Consider the following 24075-nt stretch of genomic DNA (forward strand, 5'->3'; position numbering starts at 1 on the left):
GTTCTTATAAGAAGGAGGCAGCAGGTCAGAAGAGAAGGTGATGTGCTGACGGAAGCAGAGATGGGAGTGCTGAACTTTGAAGATGGAGGAATACAAGTGTTGCAGCTCTCTAAGATGAAAAAGGAAACAGTTTCTTCCCCCAGAGTCTGCAGAAGGAACTGGCTCTGCCATTGATGATGTGATGCCATGCAATAAAATACAGTGAGTACACTGCAACATAATACAATATAATCCTCTAATTATTGGATGTAATTTCCTCCAAGAAGGCCTCCCTGACTCCTCACTGAATTAGTGGTTAGTCATTACAGCAGCCATAGGAAAGTCATCTTTGGTCAGTGGGGAATGTCTTCTTATTGGTTATCTAATATGCTAAGATGTTCCAGGCTCCATCCTGCACATTTTTCTGCCCCAGACCTGGAATCAGCAATTTCTCCAATCTTTCTTCCTTTTAGTGGGAAATAGTATTTTTGAGACCACTAGGGGCATTCATAGGCTTTCCTTCTTCTTTTTCACTTTTTAAATGTAAAAAATATATAAAATTCCCCATCTTAACGAGCCTCAAGCACAAGTTCAGTAGTGTTAACTATATATTTATGTTGCTGTGCAACATATCTTGAGAACTTTTCATCTTGCAGACCTAAAACTCAATACCCATTAACAACTTTCACTTCCCTATCCTCCCACAGACTTTTTTGCCTTTTTAAAAATGGGAAAGTAGCACAGTTCTTTAGTGGAAGCTTTCACCAACATATGATTATTTTCCTCTAAACTTGTAGATTTTTAAGCCCTGACTCCATGCTATTTTTATTTTTTGGCTACTAATCCTAAACTATGTCCTACAAAGGATTTTAAGTAGCAAAGTATCTAAAAGATGAGCTATTTTTCTAGAACAGAGTGAGAGTTTTGAAATACATGCCACATGCAAAATATTGATCATTTCCTTATCAAGGCTCAAAATATTCCCTGGAGAAACGAACTAGGGGTGGTGGAAGGGGAGGAGGACGGGGGATGGAGGTGAGTGGGTGACGGGCACTGAGGGGGATACTTGACGGGATGAGCACTGGGTGTTATTCTGTATGTTGGTAAATTGAACACCAATAAAAATTATTTTATTAAAAAAATATTCCCTGGAGCTGTACTGGTATGCTCCAGTATAATACTTAAGTATAATACTGGTATACTCCCGCCCACAATGCAGAACTACAGCTAATATCCCATGTCTGTGGTCTCATCTCGTCTGGCTCTGCCCTGTGGCTGCACCTTTTGCAGAGCAGAAATAGTTTGCATCAGACCATTCAGTTCAGACCTATAGGTCCAGCTCCCTGGGCCATGAGACGTTACTACATAAAAAAACCTGTGGGAGAGAATAACCATGCAGATACAGAAGGGCTGGCAGTCTGTTGGGATTCTAAAGGAGACCTACAGACTGGTTTTGTTACTATTGACCAGGAAGTACCTTGTCTTGCTTTTAAAGTTCTGTGCTCTCATTTGCATTAAGTGTTCTAGAAGAGTATATTCTAAATCATTTTCCTCTCCACTGGCCGGAAGTGCTCAAATACTAAATATACACGAAAGAGGAAACTCAGGAGAGAAACTCAGAAATCATGTGACCAATGACTAAGTTAAATTTTTCTGCTTACTGAAAGGGACGAGTCAGAGTCTCCTTGTATTTTTAAAGTTTTGAGGATACCAAATCATGTTTCCGTTTATGCTTTTTTCTACTCTGTTTTCTTCCATATTCACTGAACCTGGGGAGCAATATTGGATCTGCAACTCCTCTGATGCCAGTGTTTGGTATACCTATTGTGGTAAGTAAAACAGCAACAAGTGGTACAGGGGTTAAGTTTTCATAAGAACTCCCTGCTGCTGTCTCAGGGACACAGGAAATGACGGTGTATTCCAGCTGCTGTTTGCAGCAAAGGTGATGGCTGCCCTGTGTGGATTTTCTCAATCCTTCACAGACCTTACCAGTCTCTAAACTGTGTTGTACTTAACCTCCGGCTGCTTCTGTTGTTCCCTGTAGTCAACTCTCTCCACCTTGAGCCCAGTTTCAAATTCTTCCCAGTTTTGGCAGAACTCTTTGCTTCTGAGCTTTTTGCCTCAGCCTTGAGAAGGTAGCCTTTTGGAATTGATTATTGCTCTGGTATGTGATATTTTTTCTTCTTCAGTACAGCAGTAGGAACATTAACAGGTGCTTTATAAGTACTTGTTCGAGGCTGTGACTTTTTTTTTTTTTAATTTTTATTTATTTATGATAGTCACACACAGAGAGAGAGAGGCAGAGACACAGGGAGAGGGAGAAGCAGGCTCCATGCACCGGGAGCCCGATGTGGGATTCGATCCCGGGTCTCCAGGATCGCGCCCTGGGCCAAAGGCAGGCGCTAAACCGCTGCGCCACCCAGGGATCCCGAGGCTGTGACTTTTGAGGAGTCTTGGAGTCACCTCCTAATTTGGATGTTAGCCTGGTTCTGTCAGTTACCAGCTGTGTGACCTCGAGTAAAAAATACTTAGTCTCTCTGTGTCCCAGCTTTTTTGACTGTAAAATGAAAGTGATTTTATAAGTTTTATTTATTTATTTATTTATTTATTTATTTATTTATTTGCTTATTTAAAGAGAGATTGTGGGGGGTGGGGCAGAGGGAGAGAAGAGAGGGGATCTCATGCAGGCTCCATGCCCAGTGTGGAGCCAAGGTGGGCCTTGATCTCATGACCCTGAGGTCATGACCTGAGCTGAAATCAAGAGTTGGATGCTTAACTGACTGAGCACCCAGGTGCCACCAAAAGTGATTTTTAAAATACAATTATTATTATTTTAAAAGATTTTATTTATTTATTCATGAGACACACAGAGAGAGAGGGAGAGAGAGAGAGAGAGAGGCAGAGACACAGGCAGAGGGAGAAGCAGGCTCCATGCAGGGAGCCCGACGTGGGATTCGATCCCAGGTCTTCAGGATCACACCCTGGGCTGAAGGTGGTGCTAAACCCCTGAGCCACCTGGGCTGCCCACCGAAAGTGATTTTAAAGCTGTTTTACGAGGATTGTTGAGTTTTCAGCACATAGCCACATACAAACAAGTATTGATTACTTAAAAAATCAGCCATACCCTAATGTTAACTAGCTGCATCATGGTTTTTTGTTTTTCCTCCCTATTTCTCTACAAATATCTGCCAGTCTGAAAGCACAGCATCAGGGCTAAACTGCAGTTTTGGTTTGGTATTTTCCACTGGTTTGCTCATCATGGGTTGACTGGTCTTTTCTACGCATTAGCCATATCAGGAAGGTTTGATGCTTCTGCAAATGCTGGTTCTTTGAAATTCTGTTGGGAAAAAGGATTGGTGGTCTAATCATTTGAGGGAGACTTACAAATGTACTTTGAGTTCTGAAAAATTCTGAACCCTATTTAATCCAGATTTTCAATTTTATTTTATTTTATTTTTTGAGCATGTGTTGATTGTCTTGAGAAACACAGTCTGGCAAATACTAATACAAAGCTACTTACAGAGAATTAGAGTAATTGCCAGGTGTGAGGACAAGATTTAACTGTGTGACCAATCTTTTATTGTGGCTTTTTTTCCTATGTGTGGATTGCACTAAATTCCCTTGCAACTTATCTCTGAAATTTTTCTTTTTCTTTTTTTTTTTTAAGACTTTATTTATTTATTCATGAGAGACACACAGAGAAAGAGAGGCAGAGACACAGGCAGAGGGAGAAGCAGGCTCCATGCTGGGAGCCCAATGTGGGACTCGATCCCCAGACTCTGGGATCATGCCCTGAGTCAAAGGCAGATGCTCAGCTGCTTGAGCCACCCAGGTGTCCCTATCTCTGAAATTTTTCCATCCTACAAAGTCAGTTTACCTCTCCGCCTCTGGAAAGCCCCCCTAGTCCACTCTACTGCCAAGTTTCTCCTCTCCTTTGGCTTCTGGGTATCACACGTTGATTATGTCACCTTTAAAAAAAAAAAAAAGATTTTACTTTTAAGTAATTTCTACATCCAACATGGGGCTTGAACTTACAACCTCAAGGTCAAGAGTCACATGCTGGGGCACTAGGGTGGCTCAGTCAGTAGAGCATCTGACTCTTGATTTCGGCTCAGGTCATGTTATCATGGATCATGGGATCAAACCCCACATCTGGGTTCTGCATTCAGTGGGGAGTCTGCTTGAAGATTCTCTCCCTCTGCCCTTTCCACGAGTGCATCTTTGGACTACCTTCATTTATTTTTGTCCATGCCCATCTTCTACCTCAGGCAACCACCAATCTCTTCTCTATATCTATAAATTCAGTGTTTTATTTTGTAGATTCTGCATGTTACAGAGATTATACAGTATTTGTCTTTCTCTGCTCCTCATAGGCCATCCATGTTGTAAATTGGGCTTTTTTTCCTTGGTCATAAACTATTTAGTGATGAACATCTTTTGGTCAAATATTTGTGAACATCCGTGATTAAGTGAAATGACTGTTAATATAATTCATTCTATAAGAATTTTGTTGCAGGTAAACTCAATTAATTGAATGAGAGGTGTTAACATTAATTTTTTAAAGGTTATTAATTAATTACTTTATTTATTTACTTATAGAGTATGAGCAGGGGATAGGGGCAGAGGGAGAGGGAGAGACAATCTCAAGCAGATTCCACACTGACCCGGAAGCACATGGTGGGGCTAAATCCCATGGCCCTGAGATCACGACCTGAACCAAAACTGTTAGAATCTGATACTAACAGAATGAGTCAACCAGGTGCCCCTAACATTAATTTTAAAAGTTGCATTCAGGGGTAAATCCGCAAACCCTACTATCGTCTCTCTCCCCTACTTCTCAGTGCTTTTTATGAACTTCTCTTCTATACCTTTCTTGAAACTATTTCTTCAGGAAGACTATTCATTAGCTTATTCATTCATTTATTTACCCATTTAACATTTACCATATCCCTAAGTACTTGATGTGTATTTTCTATTTTGAACCAATGGAATATGCATAAAGTGAAGAGAGTGGAGAGCCATGTTGACAGGAAAAGGTTAAAACATTCCAAAATAGAACAAGTAATTTTTATGAAAAATTTTTTATGAATTTTTTTTGTTTTTTTTCCTCCACACAGTTTAAAGTAATTCAGTATCTTCAGCTTCCACTTTAACAATATTAGGGAATTAAAACAATATTTATGTTATGGGAAAGTTTCTTTTCTGTATTTGTACAGTATTTTAAAATCCATTTTATGGTAGTAGGAACACTCTACACGAGATCTCACCTCTTCAGTATTTAAGTATACAACACAATATTATTGACTATAGACACACTGTCATACAGCAGAGGTCTAGAACTTATTCATCTTGCTTGACTGAATCTTTATGCCTGTTGGTTAGTAATTCCCCATCTCCTCCTACCCCCAGGCCCTAGCAACCACTATTCTACTCTTTGATTCTATGAATTTGACTATTTTAGATACTTCTGTAAGTGGAATCTTGCAGTATTTGTCCTTATGACCAGCTTATTTCCCTTAGCAAAATGTTCATAGGATTCATCCATGTTATAGCATATTGCAAAATTTCCTTTTTTAAAAAATATTTTATTCATCTATTCATGAGAAACATACAGAGACAGGCAGAGACATAGAGGGAGAGGAAGGCTCCCTCCAGGGAGCTTGATGCAAGACTCGATCCCAGGACCTCGGGATCACGACCTGTGCCAGAGGCAGATGTTCAAACACTGAGTCACTCAGGTGTCCCCCAAATTTCCTTTTTTTCTTAAGGCTGAATAGTATTCCACTGTATGTATAGACCACATTTTCTTTATCTATTCATCTATCTATAGACACTTAGGTTGCTTTCATATCTTGGGTATTGTGAATAGTGCTGCAGTGAACACAGAATATAGTTATCTCTTTGAGATCCTGATTGAAGTTCTTCTGGATAAATACCCAGAAATGGGATTGCTGGATCATGTGGTAGTTCTATTTTTAATTTTGCATTCATTTTACACCATTTTACATTCCCTCCAATGGTGTATAAGTGTTCCAATTTCCCTATATCCTTGCCAGCACTTGCCTTTTGCTTTTTTGTTAATAGCTATCCTGACAGGTGTCAGGTGATATCTCATTGTGATTTTGGTTTGCATTACCCTGATACTTAGTGATGTTGAACATTTTTTCATATACCCATTGGCCATTTGATTGTCTTCTTTGGAAAAAATGTCTTCAGCCCATTTTTAAATCAGGTTATTGTTTTTTTTAAAAATAATTGAATTGTTAGAATTCCTTATACATTTTGGAGATTAACCCCTTATTGTCTATCAGTTTGCAAATATATCCTCCCATTCCATATGTTGCCTTTTCACTCTGTTGATTGTTTGCTGTGCAGAAGCTTTAGAGTTTGATGTAGTTCCACTTATCTCTGTTTTTTCTGCCTGTGTTTTGGTGTCATATTTAGAAATCATGGTCAAGATTGATGTCTTGAAACTTTTCCTCTGTCTTCTTCTAGGGCTTTTACAGTTTTGAATCTTATATTTAAGTCTTTAATCCATTTCGTGCTGATTTTTGTATATGGCATATGATAAGGGTCCAATTGGATTCTTTTGCATGTAGAAATCTAGTTTCCCCAACACCATTTGTTCAAAGGACCATCCTTTCCCTATTATGCATTTTTGGCATCCTGTTAAAGATAATTTGACAATATATGCATGAATTTATTTCTGGATACTCTGTTCAGGTCCACTGGTCTCTATGTCTGTCTTTATGTCAGCATCACACTATTTTTTATTACTGTAGTTTTGTAATATAGTTTGAAATTAGGAAGTGTGATGCCTTCAGATTTGTTCCTCTTTCTCAAGTTTAATTTGGCTATTTTGTAGTTCCATATGAATTTTAGAGTGGTCTTTTCTATTTCTGTAAAAAAAAATGCTGCTGAGGGGTGTCTGGGTGGCTCAGTTGGTTGAGCCTCTGACTCTTGACTTCAGCTTAGGTTGTGATATTGGGGTTGTGAGATTGAGCCCTGCTTTGGGCTCCACATTCAGTGTAGAGTCTGCTGGAGATTCTCTCTCCCTCTCCCTCTGCACCCCCACCCCCTACCTGCATGCTCTCTCTCTCTAAAATAAATAAATACATATTTTAAAAAATGCCACTGAGGTTTTGGTAGGGAACACATTGAATCTGTAGATTGCTTTGGGTAATATGGACATTTTAAGAATTTTAATTCTTTTAGGGCATCTGGCTGGCTCAGTCGGTATAGCACATGATTTAGTCTCGGGGTTGTCGGGCAGCCCGGGTGGCTCAGCGGTTTAGCACCGCCTTCAGCCCAGGGCATGATCCTGGAGACTTGGGATCGAGTCCCACATCGGGCTCCCTACATGGAGCCTGCTTCTCCCTCTGCCTGTGTCTCTGCCTCTCTCTGTGTCTCTCATGAATAAAAAAAAAAAAAAAAAAAAATCTCGGGGTTGTCAATTCAAACCACACACTGGGTGTAGAGAATACTTAAAAATAAAATCTTAAAAAAAAGAAAGAATACTATCTTCCAGTGAATGAACACAAGATGTCTTTCCATTGTTTGTGTCTTGTTGAATCTCTTTCATCAGGTTTCGTTGCTTTCAGTATATAAATCTTTCCCCTCTTTTATCAAGTTTAATCCTAGGTATTTATACTTTCAGGTATTTATTCTTTTAGATTGTTTTCTTAATTTCCTTTCAGGTAGTTCATTGTTAGTATATAGAGATTTTGTATGTTGACTTGGATCCTGCAATTTTCCTGAATTTGTTGATTAGTTATAATAGTTTTTTAATGAAGTCTTTAGGATTTTCTGTGTATGAAATTGTGTCTTGGGGAGCCTGGCTAGCTTTATCAGTGGAGCATATGACTCTTGACCTTGGGATTGTGGGTGTAAGCCCCACATTGGGTGTAGAGATTACTTAAAGATAAGATTTTTTTTTTTAAGATTTTATTTGTTTATTAGAGAGAGCGAGAGAGAGAGAGAACACAGGTAGTGAGGAGTGGTAAGGGAGAAGTAGACCTCCCACTGAGCAGGGAGCCAGTTGCAAGGCTTGATTCTAGGACCCAGGGGACATGGCTTGAGCCAAAGGCAGATGCTTAACTGACTGAGCCACCCAGGTGCTTCAGAAATAAAATCTTTTAAAAAAAGAAATCATGTCTGCATACAAGGAAAATTTTACTTCTTTCTTTTCAATCTGGATGCTTTTTACTTATTTTTCTTGCCTAAGTGATCTGACCAGGTCCTCTGGTGCTATGTAAGAAGGGGCTATCCTTGCTTTCTTGCTTTCTTTCTAATCTTAGAGGAAAACTCAGTTTTTTGTCATTGAGTGTAATGTTAGCTATGGGATTTTCATAAATGGTATTTATTATGTTAAGGCCATTTCCCTAGTTTGTTGAGAGTTTTTATCACAAAAGAGTGTTAAATTTTGTCAAAAGCATTTTCTGCATCTGTTGAAATAATCATGTGATTTTTATACTTCATTCTATTAATGTGGTATATTGCATTAATTAATTTTCTTATGTTGAAAACTTGCATCTAAGGGATTAAATCCCATTTGGTCATGGTGTATGAACCTTTTAATTTGTTGTTGAATTTAGTTTGCTAGTAGTTTGTTGAGATTTTTTATATCTATATTCACTAGAGTTATTGGCCCATAGTTTTCTTTTTCTGCAGTGTCTTTGTCTGGTTTTAGTATCAGGGTAATGCTGGGCTCATAAAATAAGTTTGGAAATGGCTGAGAGCTTTCAATTTTTTGAGAGCTTGTGGATTGGTATTCATTTTTATTTAAATGTTTGGTGGTAGAATTTACCCATGAAGCCATCTGGTCCCAGGCTTTTCTTTTTTGGGAAATTTTTGATTACTTATTCAATCTCTTTATTAGTTATAGGTCTGTTCTGACTTTCTAATTTGTTATTCCTTTGGGTATTTTCCTTAGAAAACTTGGGGCTCTGAATATATGAATCAACCTCTTGCTTCCTGAGTGAAGCTAGGGACTATAGGGGATCTTTTCCTGATTGTGCTGTTCCAGATGCAGGGGTTCTGGTAAAAGGATGTCCTCTACTGATCTTGGTGAGTCTGATTTAACATTCTCCTGGAATACAGGAAATTTTCAATTAATTTCTGATTTTTTGCAAAAGGAATTTGTCCATGGGTTGTTGCTAAATTGCTATGTTTGTGAGGAGAAGGAGGGTCTTGGACTTCTTACTCTGCCATTTTGCTGATGTCACTCCTCTAGGGAGTGAGATGTTTTTAACCACCCTCGATTTTTCTCATTACACAATTTTAATGGCATCTTTTGGAGAATGATGGTCAGAATACTCTGCTTACTAGAAATGATTTATAATATTTTATTGACATTATATTTATTCTTCCATTTAGATTACATGAAAGCCCCTATTTCAATAGATCTTAATCCCTGTATAGCAATGAAGGGAAGCAAGGGATATTTGCATCTTTACTACATTCCAAGTAAGTTCAATGTTTTGTTTTTGTAATTCAATGAAGAATGTTCAAGAAGTATTAATGATAAATTATTGTGTTCCAAATGTGCATGTATTAGTTTTCTATTTCTATGTGATAAATTACCACATTTTAGCGGCTTAAAACAGAACACATCTATTATCTTGCAGTCTTTGGGTGTCAGTAGTCTAGGCATGGCTACGTTTTGTCTGCTTCAGGATCTCCCACAAGGTTTCAATTAAGGTGTCAGCCAGGACTGGAGCCTTTTCTGAATGTTCAAGTAGGGAAGAAGCTAACAACCACTTCTAAGCTCATGTGGTTGTTGACAGTATTCAATTCCTGTCTGGCTGTTGGACAGCATTCTGTGCCTTGCCATATGGGCCTTTTCAACATGGCTTTTTGCTTCATCAAAGCCAGCAGGAAGGACAGTCAGCTAACAAGATAGAAGTCAAAATCTTCTTATGTAGCCTAATCATGGAAATGTCACTCTATCACCTTTGCTGTATGCTATTTGTTAGAAGCAAGCCACGAGGCTAACTCACACTCATGGGGGAGGGGATTACATATGGCATGAGGGTAAAATGTAAATAACTCGAGACTCCTAATAATCTAATAGGTATATCCTTTGTCAACCATTAACTATTCAGCTCATTAATAAGTAAAGCCGGGTTTCCACTAATCAAAGATCTGTAATAAGCAAGCCACAACTTTTTTATTTTTTAATAATGATGATCTTTCTAAGAAAAACTATGATGATGATGGGATGAAAGAAGGCAATGATTTTTTGTTTTATTTTGTGGTGTGTCTTGTTTTTCCTCTCTATGATTTTGTGTGTCATCATCAGCTTAGTAAAAATGAAACTGAGTGCTGGTTACAGCATTAGGATGGATGAGTATCTGTGGAAACATACAAAATGCTCTTCCTCTTTTCCTCGTCAGCTCTGTTGCCTCTAAGTCCTAGGATCCTAGGAAACTTCAGTTCTAACCATCATCATTATCATTATTGTCTTAATCATCACTAATATAATTTATATCCTAACTTATATGTATTTAATAAATTTCATTGCTGGTAATTTGTTCAAATTTTCTATTTCTCTGATTCAGTTTTGGAAGTTTACATGTTTCTAAAAATGTATCCATCCCTCTAGGTTGTCCAATTTGTTGGCATGTAATTTTTCATGATGTTCTCTTATAATCATTTGGATTTCTGTGGTATCGGTTGTTATTTCTCCTCTTTCATTTCTGAGTTTATTTATTTGAGTCCCTTCTCTCTCTCTCTCTCTCTCTCTCTCTAATGAGTCTAAGAGTCTGACTAAAGGTTTATCAATTTTGTCAAACTTTTCAAAGAATCAGCTCCTGGTTTCATTGATTATTTAGTCATATTTTCCCTGAGCTTCCCTAGAATGTATTGGAATGTCTGTATAAAATGTGGGGCCATATTCATAGAAATCAACCATATTTTTATGGGCCTATAGCTACTTAAATTCAATAAGAGCTAAAACAACTTGAAGCAAAAATAAGTTGGGGATGGAAATTATTTATTTTGAGACTATAGCTTTGCTAGCAAATTATTTGTGTACTATTAACTGATTAATAAAAAAATAAATAAAGCTGGACTTTAACCCTCCTTCAAAGTTATATCTGAAAGTTCTTGGAGTTGTCTTAGCTGAGCTCAGAAACAGTCTTTTTTGTTACCGTGTAAAGCTACTGTGTTTCTTATTTCTCACTATGACACCTACATTGGTATCCCTGGCCTACTGAGCCATACACGTGGTATCTCACTTTGTCTATTGTTCGTGTGCCTAAAATGACCACAGTGATGCCCAGGAGCAAGGAGCTTCTCAAGATGTATACTGTTGAGATGTCAAAGCAGCATATCCTTTCTTGAATCATGCTGTGTTCCGTGCAGAAATGAAAGAAGTTTTATTGTCTTGAATCGTCATTGGTACCACAACAGTACCACCATCTACTCATGTCTCAAGGAATTCCCTGTGAGAACAGCCCATCAACTTCTACACATATCCCTGCTTTTGGAGTGGTGCAGGCCGTTCATGGAGTGAACCATGGAACTATTATTTAAAACAGATCCTATGATGTTCTTTTCTACACTTTGCCATGAAAGTAGAGATATAGAGACAAATTAGGTAGTTTGGTGATATTTTAGGCTCAGAGTAATGAGGGCCTGCATTAAGAGAGTGATGATGAGGATAAAAAGAAGACTAGTAAGATTTACTAGGACCGGGAATTCTAATGCCTATATAGTGATGAAGACAAAGAAGTCAATTTTGGATCTGTTCAGTGAGACAATGAGCAACATTTGAGTAGAGATACTGAACGCATATGTGAGACAGGTGCTCAGGAGAAAGGTTGAGACTAAAGATGATGAGTTGGGAATTAACACCCTATGTGGTACTTAAAGCCAGGGTGTATGTGCAACGTGAAAATTGAGAACCCAGGACGCAACTCTAAGAAAGAGAAGCCAATGAGGAGAAGGAATCAGAGAGGTTGGAGGATAACTAGAAGAGAATGGTAGCACCAAAGCCAAAGGAAGGAGTTTTGAGGAAGTAACTGGCATTTCTGTTAAGCATACCAAGTTCAGGTTAAAGATGGAAAAGTTTTCTTTTGATTTTGGCTCTAATGAGTCATGGGGACTTTATTAGGAAAATATTTTCAGAGAGGTAGTGGTTATAATAATTTTTTAAAAAGTAATCTTTATACCCAATATGGGACTCAAGGTCATGACCCTGAAATTGAGAGTTCCATGCTCTATCTACTGAGCCAGCCATGAGCCCCACAATAATTGTTTTTATCATAAAAAAAGATTGTACGTATTTTCCAGTTGGGCCAACTGAATAAATTAGAAGAGTTGAGCAAAATGCAGTGTTTAATGGAATTTTCCATGTTAAACGGTATTAGGGAGACCATGAGGAAATCATAAGATAACTTGTGTAATTTTTAATAAAAAGATTGTTTTATTCTTCAAGAATTCTTTCATCAAAACTCCTAAAAAAGTGGGCATGAGTTGATTATTCTTATTTCTTTTCCTTCCCCTTTCTTTTTTCTTGAACTTCCTAGCACAACTGTAACTAGAACTGGAAATTTTACATCTCCGTTTGATAGTTTTCTCAGAAACATAGGCTCCTCTTTTCAGGCATAGCATACATAATTCTTCCTGTAGAATATTCTGTTTGGTTACAGTCTACTAATTATTCTCTTAGAACTTCAGTTTTCTCATGTGTTACACAGGAATAGCAAGAAGTTTTTGTGATGATTTAATGAAGTGATGTAGCAATGCCCACATGGTAAGTTGTTGTGATGATTAAATGAAACAAAGTGTCAGGCAAGTGTAAGTGTAAGGTACACATTAATTATTATTTATAAAAGAATCTATTATTTGAAGGACTAATGGTATTTTTTCTTTTTAAGGAAGAGATATTAAAAAACTATATTTCAATCTCTATATATCTTTTAACTCCATGAATTTACCAATGCGCAAAGAAGTTATTTGCCGAGGATCTGATGATGTTTATTCTTTTTGCAGAGCTCTGAAGGGAGGTAAGCATTTAATTCGTATTATTTTCATAATAGAACATAATAGTATATGAGAATGTTCTGAATATTAAATGCACTGAAAATGTGCCATTCCTTTTCTGATAATTTTTTCATCCAAAGTTTTTACTTTAAACAGCTTAAGTATTTTACAATTATGTTACTGAATTATTATGAAGATGGTACTTATTTAAGTGTGTTTGAAGGTATATTAAAATTTTTACCTTGTTTAGTTTAATGTTGTACATTTGCCCTTGGTTATGGATCCCTTTTTCTAAACATTACGTTTGTTATAGAATCTCACTGAACCGCAGTCAAGGGAACAGGATTGGTGGAATCAGTAGGGAAAGAAAAAAAGGAATAAAAAAAAAAAGTTATTAAAAACAAACCTCACTAGATTTTTCTACCATGTTTTCTTCAATATCTTTCTCCACTTCTTTCCATCCTGTTGTTATTCACAGAATCACAAAATTTCAGAGCTTAGAACCTTAAAGGTCACTTACTGCAAACTCATGAATTTTTCCTTAATAATTTTTAACTAGTATTTTAAATAGCTTAAATGTTTATAAATATTATACTATCACATTTTACCAAAAATTGGGAAGTATAAACAAGAATGTCACAGAATAATATTTCTAAAAACATTTTGGAGTATTTCCTTCTGATTTTTCAATGAATGTACATTGCTGCTGTACTTTTAAGTATACCACACTATAATACTTTTCCTTTATGTTTTTTTTTAAAGATTTTATTTTTAATTAATCTCTACAGCCAACATGGGGCTTGAATTTACAACCCCAAGATTACGAGTCACATGTTCTACCAACTGAGACTGCCTGGTGTCCCAGTAATTTTCTTTTTAAAAATTATTGTATTTAATTTTTTGACTAGATAATCCATGTGATTCAAAAACCAAAGTATAAACATTACATGTGAAACATCTCCCTTAGTGGGTATGCTGTGGTTTTTTTAACCATAATCCATGGGGCACCTGGGTGGCTCAGTGGTTGAGCATCTGCCTTTGGCTCAGGTCCTGATCTCAGGATCCTGGGATTGAGTACCACATCAGGCTCCCCTCAGGGAGCCTCCTTCTCCCTCTGCCTATGTCTCTTTCTCTCTCTCTGTGTCTCTTATGAATAAATAAATAAAATCTTAAAAAAAAAACCATGATCATGTTGGATATTAGTTTCCTTCTGATATTTTTTACTATTATAAATAATATCGCAATAAATATATTTCTGTATATAATCTTCCTTATATTTTATATTTGAATATGTTTGCAAGAAATTATATATAACTTCTAGGGAAGTATCTGAACATAATTGGGTTAACTACATTAGTGGTTTTGTCTACGTAGGCCAAATCACTTTTCTAAAGGAATGTATCAACATATACCTTACATCACCAGAAATGTGTATGTACAGTAGTTTAATCTCTGTCTTGTTAATCTCTGTCTGTCTTGGACATCATCATCTAAAAAAGAAGAAGTTTAAAAAAAACCTATTAGGTTAAAAAAAACAATTGTTTTATTGACATTTAAAAATTACTATTGCAGTTGAATATTTTCCTTTACAATTAGTTACCATTATAACCTGTGCCATCTCTTGTTTAAAAAAAAAGATTTTAGGTAGGGGCTCCTAGGTGGCTCAGTCAGTTAAGCGTCTGACTCTTGATTTTGGCTCAGGTCATGATCTCAGGGTTGTGAGATCAAGCCCTGTCTTAGGCTCCCTGCCCAGGGGGGAGTCTGCTTGGGATTCTCTCTCTCCCTCTCTCTCTACTCTCCCTACCCCCAGCTCTCTTTCTCTCTCTCTTAAAAAAAAAAAAAAAAGGATTCTAGGTAGTTTACATGCATACATCAAATTTAGCAACATAGCATCAGTTAGATACAGATGGGACAAAAAATGATAAAGATTGGGAATTAATGGAATGAGGGTACTATAAAAATTCATAACAGGCTTATACTGGCTTTGACATTTACATCAATTTGATTATACATTTTCTAGCGGTCATTAAGAAAATTGTTTCTAAGTACATCAATTTTTTATTGTGTTAGTGAAGCTTTGAGATGTATCCCCTAGCCAACCATCTCTCCACAGTCCTGACTTGTCTGCCACCCCCAAAACATATGCAAATAATGGAGCTGGCATTGCTTCTAAGTCTGGGCTCAGAGTTGGAAAGACCGGAGTCTCTGTCCCACCTTTTCCACCTACCAGCAATGTGGCCTTGGGTGTGTTATTTAACCTTTATCAGCCTCATTTTCCTCATCTGTAAAATGGGGACAGTGAAGCCTATTGAACTCATGATTTTAAGGATATAATTAGAGAATGCATAAAGAAAGGGTTAGTACTGTGCTCAGAATAAGAATTCAAGATGTCTGGTTCTTGAATAATAAATATTCATATGGGTAATAGGAGGCCTTTTATTCCTGATTTTATAGTCCTGTCATTTTTACAAGTAAGGAGGCCGATGCCTGGAGTGATTCAAAAATGTATCCTTGGCCATTTGGAGCTAGTAACAGAGTAGCCTCATGACTCTTAAGGCTCACTCTTCCACTGTACAATGCTTTCTCTTTGAAAGAAAAAAAACTCTTAGAAGATTATTGTTTTTTTTTTTTTTAAACAACTGTTCCACAATCCCTCCTAATCTCTGCGAGATTATGTTGACATTTTATATGAATTTTTAAAGTTTCACTTTCTTGAGATTTAAGATGTGTCAGACTCAGCCCAGTCTGTTGGCTCTCCCTCCCTCCCTCATTTCCTTTCACAAACATCTGTTGAACCTAATTTGAGCAAGTCATGATTTAGGCTCTGGTGATCCAAAGTTGAATGATAGGTTCTCTCTCCTCAGAAGGTCCCTCTGTACTGGGAAAGACAGTCCCGGGAACAAAAATTATAATGAAATGTCATAAACGTTGATAGATTTATATGCTCCTGGTTTTAACTATATAGTTATCAATTTGCTGTGGTAGAACTCAGATACGGTTTCAGAGAGTTATTTTATTAAAGTCTTGAATCTGAGAACATCAGAGAGGAGGAGGAAGGACATTCCTTGGAGAGGAGACAGCATATGCAAACGCATCTAGCCATGAAAGAATATGGTTTGTTTGGAGAGTAGTTTTGTAGTTGGAGCAGAATGTGCTGTGGGCAATTGCTGGAGATGAGCCTGGGAAAGGGGGCAGAAGCACACATGTAAGTCATGCACAAAATATTGGCCTGCATCTTGTCATCAGTGGGTAGAGATGACCCACTGAGATTTTCAGTGTTGCAGCTAACTAGTGTCCATATGGAAGGAGGCGGGGGTTGGCTGAGACAGGAAAATGGGATGGAAGGAGGAGCAGCCAGGAGGCTGTGTGAGAGACTAGGACAGCTGAACAAAGATGGTGGCCTTGGAGCAGAGGGGAGGAGAAGAAAGAGGGGATATTTGGAGGTAGAATCGGCAGGACAATCGCCGATTGATTTGATGTGGCAGCCAGAAATTAGGTAAATTCAAGGACTAGTAGAGGGCCAGTGACGGGGATTAATGGAAGTGGTATTATCTGAAATGATGTGTACAGAAGAAGGGGCAGATTTTTAAAGAGAAAGCAATGGGTTCTGGTTTGGGCGTATTGAGCTCAAGGTAATTTTGGAACACTCAAATAAACATGTCCATCTGGTAGCTGAGTATATGGGCTCAGAGCTCAGGGCATTCTGATTTAAGAAGCACTGATGCTATCAAGAGACCCTTGAAAATTTGGGAATCAAATTAGTAAGTACCATACGTATCTACTTTTAAAATAATTTTCCTTTTTGTATTTGTTACAGAAGTCATATATTTTTAGGATATGGTATTTAGAAAAAAATAGGCAAGCAAAAATAAAAATTACCCACAATTTTACGACTTCTTATAAGCACACGCGCACACACACACACACAGACACACACACACACACTTTGTTTCTTTTAAAAACATGTTTGAGGGGAACCTGGGTGGCTCAGTCAGTTAAGTGTCTGCTTTTGGCTCAGGTCATGATCTTCAGGTCCTGGGACTGAACCCCACATTGGGCTCCCTGCTTAGTGAGAGGTCTGCTTCTCTTTATCCCTCTCCCCACCACCCCTGCTCATGCTCATGCTCTCTCTCTCAAATAAAGACAATTGTATTTTATTTTTTCAGTAAGCTACACTCTCAGTGTGGGACTTGAACTCATAACCCTGAGATTTAGAGTCATATGCTCTATAGACTGAGCTTCTCTCTCTCTCAAATAAACAGATAAAATAAAATCTTAAAAAAACACATTTGAAAATAAATAAATGGATACTTCAAAGGCATCTTAAATTTAATTATCTGTTAGCCCTGTTTCCAGAATCTTCCAGAAAGGTTGCTGTAACAAAGTACCACAAACTGGCTGGCTAAGAACAACAGATATTTAATGTCTGACAGTCTGGAAACCAGAAGTCCAAAATCAAAGTATTGGTGGGGTTGTGCTCCCTCTGATGGGGTGAAGGACAGATCTACTCCAGGCCCATCTCCCAAGATTCTGAAGGCCCAGGTGCTTCTTGCCTTGTAAATGGCCATCTTCTTCCTGTGTCCCTTCACAGTCTTCTCTCCATGCATTTCTGTCTGTGTGTCTAAATTTCCCCTCTTTATAAAGACAGGCGTATGAGATTAAGGCCCACCTTAATGACCTCATCTTGACCATCCTGCAAAGGTGCTGTTTCCAAATAATGCCATGCCCACAGGTACTGGGGGTTAGGACTTCAACATCTTTTTGAGGGACACAATTCAACCCATAACACCATCTAAGGCTTAGGTCCTGTATTTTGCATGATTGTCACGAAAAGCATGCTGGACCACAAGTGAGCTGCATGGGAAGAATAGAGAGGAAGCCTAAGCAGGGGTTCTATCTTCCTTTCCTCTGGCTCTGCCTCAATTCTCCCCTGGCTTCTTGAACGTGGGGAGAAGCTTCAAGCTAACCTCCCCTAAGAGTAGAATGGGCTATATGAGCAACATATGAGCTTTCTAAGAGAGACAAAACAACGGAAAAAGACTACCCCCTTCAGAGAAGGTTAGTGCCCCTTCTTCCCACCTGACCTGGTGAACATTTGGACAGTCTCCCCAGATAGAAATCTCAGAGTTACCCTTGATTTCTTTCTCAAATCCTCAAGTCTTGTCCATCTCCTTTCCTTTCTCTCTCATACAAAGTTTTCAGGATTGGCTTCACAACCAGGGCCTCATATTCAGAGGGCTTCATATTTAGAGTTTAATATGTTGTGATAATAGTCTTGAGATTCTTAATAATTTTATCTTTGAGTGTGTGTTTTGTAAGTGTAGTCTGATAGGACAATGAGGCATGCATGCAACTCCCCCAGATGGGTTCTTGGCTCCCTGCTACCCACTGCTCTGCTGGCACCCTGGGCCCTGCTTGATAACCCCTTCCCAGTTACAACCAGTGACCCCTGCCACCTGGTGGGGGCCTTGGATGCAAGGAGAGTCAGGATCAGGTGAAGGGGACCTGCAGTGTCTGAAGTGGGATGTGGCCACTCCACCAGGGCTGGCACTGTTCAATGGGTGACTAGTTGGGGGCAAGGCTGCCTCCCCACCAATGGGTAGCTCATGCAGGTATTACATGGAGGTTGCAAAACCCCTGAGGGTCACTCGTGGGACAGCAAGCCAGTGGGAAGGAAAGAAGTCTGATTTGTCTTCTCTGCTCCCATGTGAATCATGAGGCAAATGGCAGCATAGGGGAGGGGGACCTTAGGCAGCTGTCAGGCCCACACTTGGCACAGGTGCCCCGTCATGAAGCAAAGATACCCTGGGTATCTTTGAGCTTCTATACTCCCCTTTCACTCAGTGCCAAGAGAATATTCCCTTGGATCATTCCATGCCTGGGGAGATCTTCTCTTCCTTTTTTCAAATTTCCTGAGTCAAGCTTATATGAATTTTCTCTCTGGTCAGCTTGACATACCTTCTGGGGATGAGCTACCAAATACAAATTGTGTAAATCTGTGATTCTACCTCAGAGTTGAAAGCTCTGATATTTGTGTTTTAAGCTGTCATTGTGCAATATAAAGATGAATGGTAATTTAAAATTGTGTTTGACTTCAAATGATATTACATAGCAAATATATCATGGCAAGTCTAGAGAAAGACTGTGGAAGAAAGGAAAAAGCTTTATATTTCCATACCTTGAATAGGATGTCTCTCCTGCTTTTTGAATAAGAGGCCCCCATTTCCATTTTACACTTGGCCTTGCAAATTATGTAGCTGAGCTGGAGACTCAGGGACCAGATACTAGGGAGCTGGAGATTCAGAAGTGATCAAAGCAAAGCCCCTGTCCTCATGGAACTTGTAAACTAGTAACCAAGCTCATAACTTAGTCATGACGGATCCCTGGGTGGCGCAGCAGTTTGGCGCCTGCCTTTGGCCCAGGGTGCGATCCTGGAGACCCGGGATCGAGTCCCACGTCTGGCTCCCAGTGCATGGAGCCTGCTCCTCCCTCTGCCTGTGTCTCTGTTTCTCTCTCTCTGTGTGACTATCATAAATAAATAAAAATTTATAAACAAAACAAAACAAAACAAAACTTAGTCATGAAATTACATAAAAATGAAATAAGATTCGGTTTATGAAAAGTACTCTCAAGGAAAGCAGCAGGCTGATGAGATAGACCAGATTTATCCACACAGGAAGGCACCTGAATTGGTGGGCATGGAGGCATTTACTTCTTCTCCTCACCTCTGTCACTACCCCCTGGCCTTTCACTGGTCTCCCTGAGTCTTAGTGCCCCCTTAAACCCATATCCACAACATGGTAACCCATGTTTCTAATCACAATCTGACCATTTCACATCCTTGGATGTTCTTTCATTGCCTCCATTCTCTCAAATGGAACCTGAGCCCATTTATGTTTACTTCTTCAGATTTACTTCTAAGCATTCCTAGTCTTTGTTGCTTTAATAATGCTGAGCCACTTGCAGGGTGTATGTGTTAGTCACACTGATTTTCACTTTCCTGCCTTTGCTCCTCTTTTTCATCCCTTTGGAATGTCCTTCTGTTCCTTCCTCCCCATCCTTTAAGACAATTCAACTCACTTCCTTCTTTTTTCTAGAATCTCTTCCCACGCCATCTTGTGAATAACAGTAATTATAATATCAGTGGTAATATTAATGACATCATTATTATTCACAAGATGCCCCGGGAAGAAGGTCTAGAAAGGAGAAGGAATAACATTTAATGTTCTATTAAATAACATTTTCATGTTAATAAAATATAAGGAGTGCTACATTCCAGGCATTGTTCTGAGCACCTACAAGTGTTAAGTCGTAGAGCCTCATGTTATCCCTGTGAAGTAGGTGTTATTATCCATTGCCATTTTACTAAAGCACAGAGTAGTTAAATGACTTGCCTAAAGCCACACTCCAAGTAAGTAGAGGAGCTAGCTGGGATTCAGATCCAGAACCATCACTCTCATAAAAAAATGCTACACTGCCTTTATTCTTGCTACATCTTTTTATACCATTGTATCTGTATCTTTGTATCTTTACACGCCTATGTCCCCAATAGACTTCAACTATTTGAGAGAAGGAACAGTGTGTACTAGCCTATTGTCTCCTCAGTCCCTGGTACATAGTTTTTTTCAATAAATACTTGTTGAACTATTAAATTTGAAATGGAGTGGCCTTGAATAAAAAATCATGGCATCATGAAAATATGATCACTTGTGCTAAGCTCAAGAACTAATATCTCAGTGTCTTAATACCCTGAATAAGGATATACTCTGAAGCAAATAGATGTTTTTTTTATGAAAATAGAAGTACATATATGTAGAAAAAGTCTATTCATTTGCCATTAAGGATTGTCTTTAGCTAGTTAGGAGAATTATAGTTTGCGTTTGACTATATTACTTCAAAAGAGATTTTTGGCCACTATTGCTTTTGTTAGAGATTCAAAACATTTCTACTTTTCTTTTTTCTTTTTTCTTTTTTTCATTTCTACTTTTCTATCCTCATCCTGTAAATTCACTCCTTTGGAGTTCCTGATTAGGTCAGTGGAATGTGGTGTGTCCTGCACTCCCGACTCTGTGTTCCACAGCATCTGTGGGGCCAGGCCCATGGCCTTGCATTTCAACAGTGACTACTCACGCTTCTCAGTGGTGGAATTGGAAGGAGATTTGGTATCCTGGCTGCTTCCCAACTCTCTCCTCCACCTTTAGGAAGACCTATTATTTCTTTGCTGAAGGAGCAGCAGTATTAAATATGTACATATATAATTTGGAATGAAACATATGAACACTAGCTTGTTCATTCATTCACTATTGAGACCAGTAGGCCTTAAAATTTTGCATCTCTTGAGGGATGAAATTTGGGCTGATACTGAGAGATGCGTGGGGTGGCAGAGGAAGCCATAGGAGAATCATAGGATGTAAAATTCATTACTTCTACAGTTTGCTTGGGATTATCTCTGCCAGTAGAAATGTAAAAGGTGCAGTCCATACTACATTTAAAAAAGAAAATCACCTAATGATGACCAATGTAACTTTTTGTATTTTGTATTTTGCTTGTAGAGACTGTGGATACAAGAATACCCTTCTCCTTTAGGGGAATACGATTTTCTAAGGTATTGTTTAAGAGTCATTTGTACTGTCTTAAGAATCTTTTGCAGTAACGAATATGTTAAAAATTTGAAACAAGCCATTCACAACTTCAGGAATAGTTATTGAACATTAAGGTGTTTAAACTTGTGTTTTTCACTTTTATTTAGTTTTTTTTTTTTTTTTTTTACTTTTATTTAGTTTTGAAGGTATTTTGCTATTCTTTCCATAGAATATGGAAATATGGAAAAGTAACACGAAATCTTTTTCACTTTATGTTTTTCCTCTAAACCTAAATGGCTAAAAGTAATATGAATGCTCATTATTAATATGTTGAATGATCTTTGGGTAAAAGCACTGTCCGACCGCTGTGTATAACTCAGTAACTGCCTCCATGAATAGTAATGATGTAATTTTAGATATTTGTATTTAGTTATCTGGCAATGAAATTTTGTACATGTTTCGCTTTGGATGACTATTTTATTTTTATTTATTTATTTTCTAAGATTTTATTTATTCATTCATGAGAGACACACACACACACACACACAGAGAGAGAGAGAGAGAGAGAGAGCGGGCAGAGACACAGGCAGAGGGAGAAGCAGGCTCCATGCAGGGAGCCCGATGTGGGACTGGATCCCAGGTCTCCAGGATCACGCCCTGGGTGAAGGCAGCCACTAAACCACTGAGCCACCCAGGGATCCCCCTGGATGACTATTTTAAAATAAACTTCAACAATGCATATTCCTTACCTATTTTGTTCTAAAGGATATTGATTATTTGAAAATCTCACAGGCTAATTGCAAAAAACATCCTTTTATAATTGGGAAATAAATAGGTTTATGTTTACTGAATTCAAAGGCATTCAAAATTTCATCCTATTAGATTACAGAGATAATGATAACCAATTTAATTTAAAGGGCTTCTTCCTACTAAGACAAAATTCTTATAAAAATCTTACAAAATGGGGGCACCTGAGTGACTCAGTCAGCTAAGCCTTAGGGGTCTGCCTTCCGCTCAGATCATGATCTCAGAATTCTGGGATTGAGCTCTGAGATTTGAGAGATTCCAACTCCCAGAAGGCAGTCTGCTTCTCCCTCTCCCTCTGTCCCTCCCTCCCGCTCACATGTGTGCCCGCTCTCTCTCTCTCTCAAATAAGTAAGTAAATAAATAAATAAATACAATCTTTTTCAAAAAAAAGTCTTACAAAATAGAAGCATCTAACATTTTATTTACTTCTATTTCTTATTTCTCATTTAGGGACAATACAATTGTGTTGCAGAAGCCATCTCTGGAGATACTGAAGAAAAGCTCTTTTGTTTGAATTTTACCATCATACACCACCCTGATTTCAATTAGAATAAATAGAGTATATTTTTATTTTTCAGAGGTTTATTGTTCACTTAATTTTTTTTTCAGAGTGTATTAGTGTGCTACGGCTGCTAGTGTATTAGTGTGCTAGTGTACAAAGTCAAATAGCACAGACTGGGTAGCCTGAACAATTAGAAATTTGTTTTCTCACAGTTTTGGAGGCTAAAAATCAGAGATAGAAGTGTGGGTGGGTTTGGTTCCTTTTGACTCCCTTCAGCTTGTAGATGGCTGCCTTGTAGATGGATGTGTCTTCACATGGTCTTCCCTCTATGTGTGTATCCTAGTCTCTTCTTATAAGGATACCATCACATTGGTTTAGGGAACCACTCTAATGACCTCATTTTACCTTAACTACCTTTTTAAAGGCAATAACTACAAATCCAGTTACATTCTGAGGCGCTGGGGGTTAGGGTTTAAGCATATGAATTCTGGAGGAGCAAAATTCAACCCATAACACACAGGTAATGAAATCTCTTGAACTGGTTGACTCCTCCCCATTTCCTGCCTCTCTACCCTGGGGCAAGTTACCAGCATTGCTCTCCTGGACAGTGCTTGCTTCGGCAGCACATATACTAAAATCTCCTGGACTACTCCCCCTGCTTCCTGTCTCATCTTTCTGCACCTGGTCAGGTGCCTCTGGTAAAGTATTCTCCACAAAGGCAGTTTCAAAAATACTTTCAAAATACAGGTCCAGTAATGTCACCACAATGCAAATGAAACAAAATGAAGTGAAGCCAAACAAGGTCCTGTCTCTTTTGATTTCTTTTAGAATAAAGTTGGAGTCTTTTTGAGAACCTGCCAGACCTTGGTCACTCTTTCCCCTTCCAGGCCCTTCTCCCTGCACCCTCCCTTTGCTTTTTGTGTTCCAGAATGTGCCATAGTCCTTCCCCTCTAGAATCTTTAGCCATAGTTTTCTCTGCCTCTACACTACTCCTCTACTCTGCCCTGCCCTTACCCCTTCACCTCTGTAATGGGTGTGGCTCTTTCTTGGCTCAGGTGCTACTTCCTCAGGGAATCATCAATGAGTAGTATGGAGTGCAACTTTTGCACTTTTGATGCTAAACAGTGGCACTCCTGAGTGAAATCACAGAGAAATCATGTAACAGAGAGCCTAGCTACCAGTCTCCTATGGTTTTCTCTCTCCTCCCAGTTCCTTTCG

General features: G+C 38.5%; 1 protein-coding gene and 1 long non-coding RNA gene across 6 annotated transcripts in view; one reads left to right on the forward strand and one right to left on the reverse strand.

Moving 5' to 3' along the window:
* Positions 1-1558: 1558 nt before the first annotated feature.
* LY96 (lymphocyte antigen 96) lies at positions 1559-22934 on the forward strand. 3 transcript variants are annotated; one of them, XM_038579555.1, is made up of 5 exons: positions 1569-1808; positions 9355-9444; positions 12933-12989; positions 21519-21571; positions 22806-22934. In XM_038579555.1, the coding sequence occupies exons 1-5, from the start codon at positions 1697-1699 to the stop codon at positions 22902-22904; spliced, it is 411 nt and encodes a 136-aa protein (XP_038435483.1). In that variant the 5' UTR covers positions 1569-1696; the 3' UTR covers positions 22905-22934. The 3 variants fall into 3 exon arrangements, with proteins under 3 accessions (XP_038435484.1, XP_038435483.1, XP_038435482.1); XM_038579554.1 differs by having other exon boundaries at positions 1579-1808; positions 12861-12989; XM_038579556.1 differs by lacking the exon at positions 9355-9444 and having other exon boundaries at positions 1559-1808; positions 12861-12989.
* LOC111093216 overlaps positions 3706-24075 on the reverse strand; it is a 66036-nt gene continuing 45666 nt past the window's right edge. For 2 of the 3 annotated variants that reach the window (XR_005381099.1, XR_005381097.1), the window contains 2 exons: positions 14379-14456; positions 3706-3947 (listed from right to left, as the gene is read on the reverse strand). This is a non-coding gene — a long non-coding RNA (uncharacterized LOC111093216). Of the gene's footprint in view, positions 3948-13207; positions 13287-14378; positions 14457-24075 lie in introns of all 3 variants that reach the window. The other variant, XR_005381098.1, reaches the window with a different exon arrangement.

Source organism: Canis lupus, chromosome 29 (genome assembly GCF_011100685.1).
Source record: "Canis lupus familiaris isolate Mischka breed German Shepherd chromosome 29, alternate assembly UU_Cfam_GSD_1.0, whole genome shotgun sequence".
Taxonomy (NCBI): domain Eukaryota; kingdom Metazoa; phylum Chordata; class Mammalia; order Carnivora; family Canidae; genus Canis; species Canis lupus.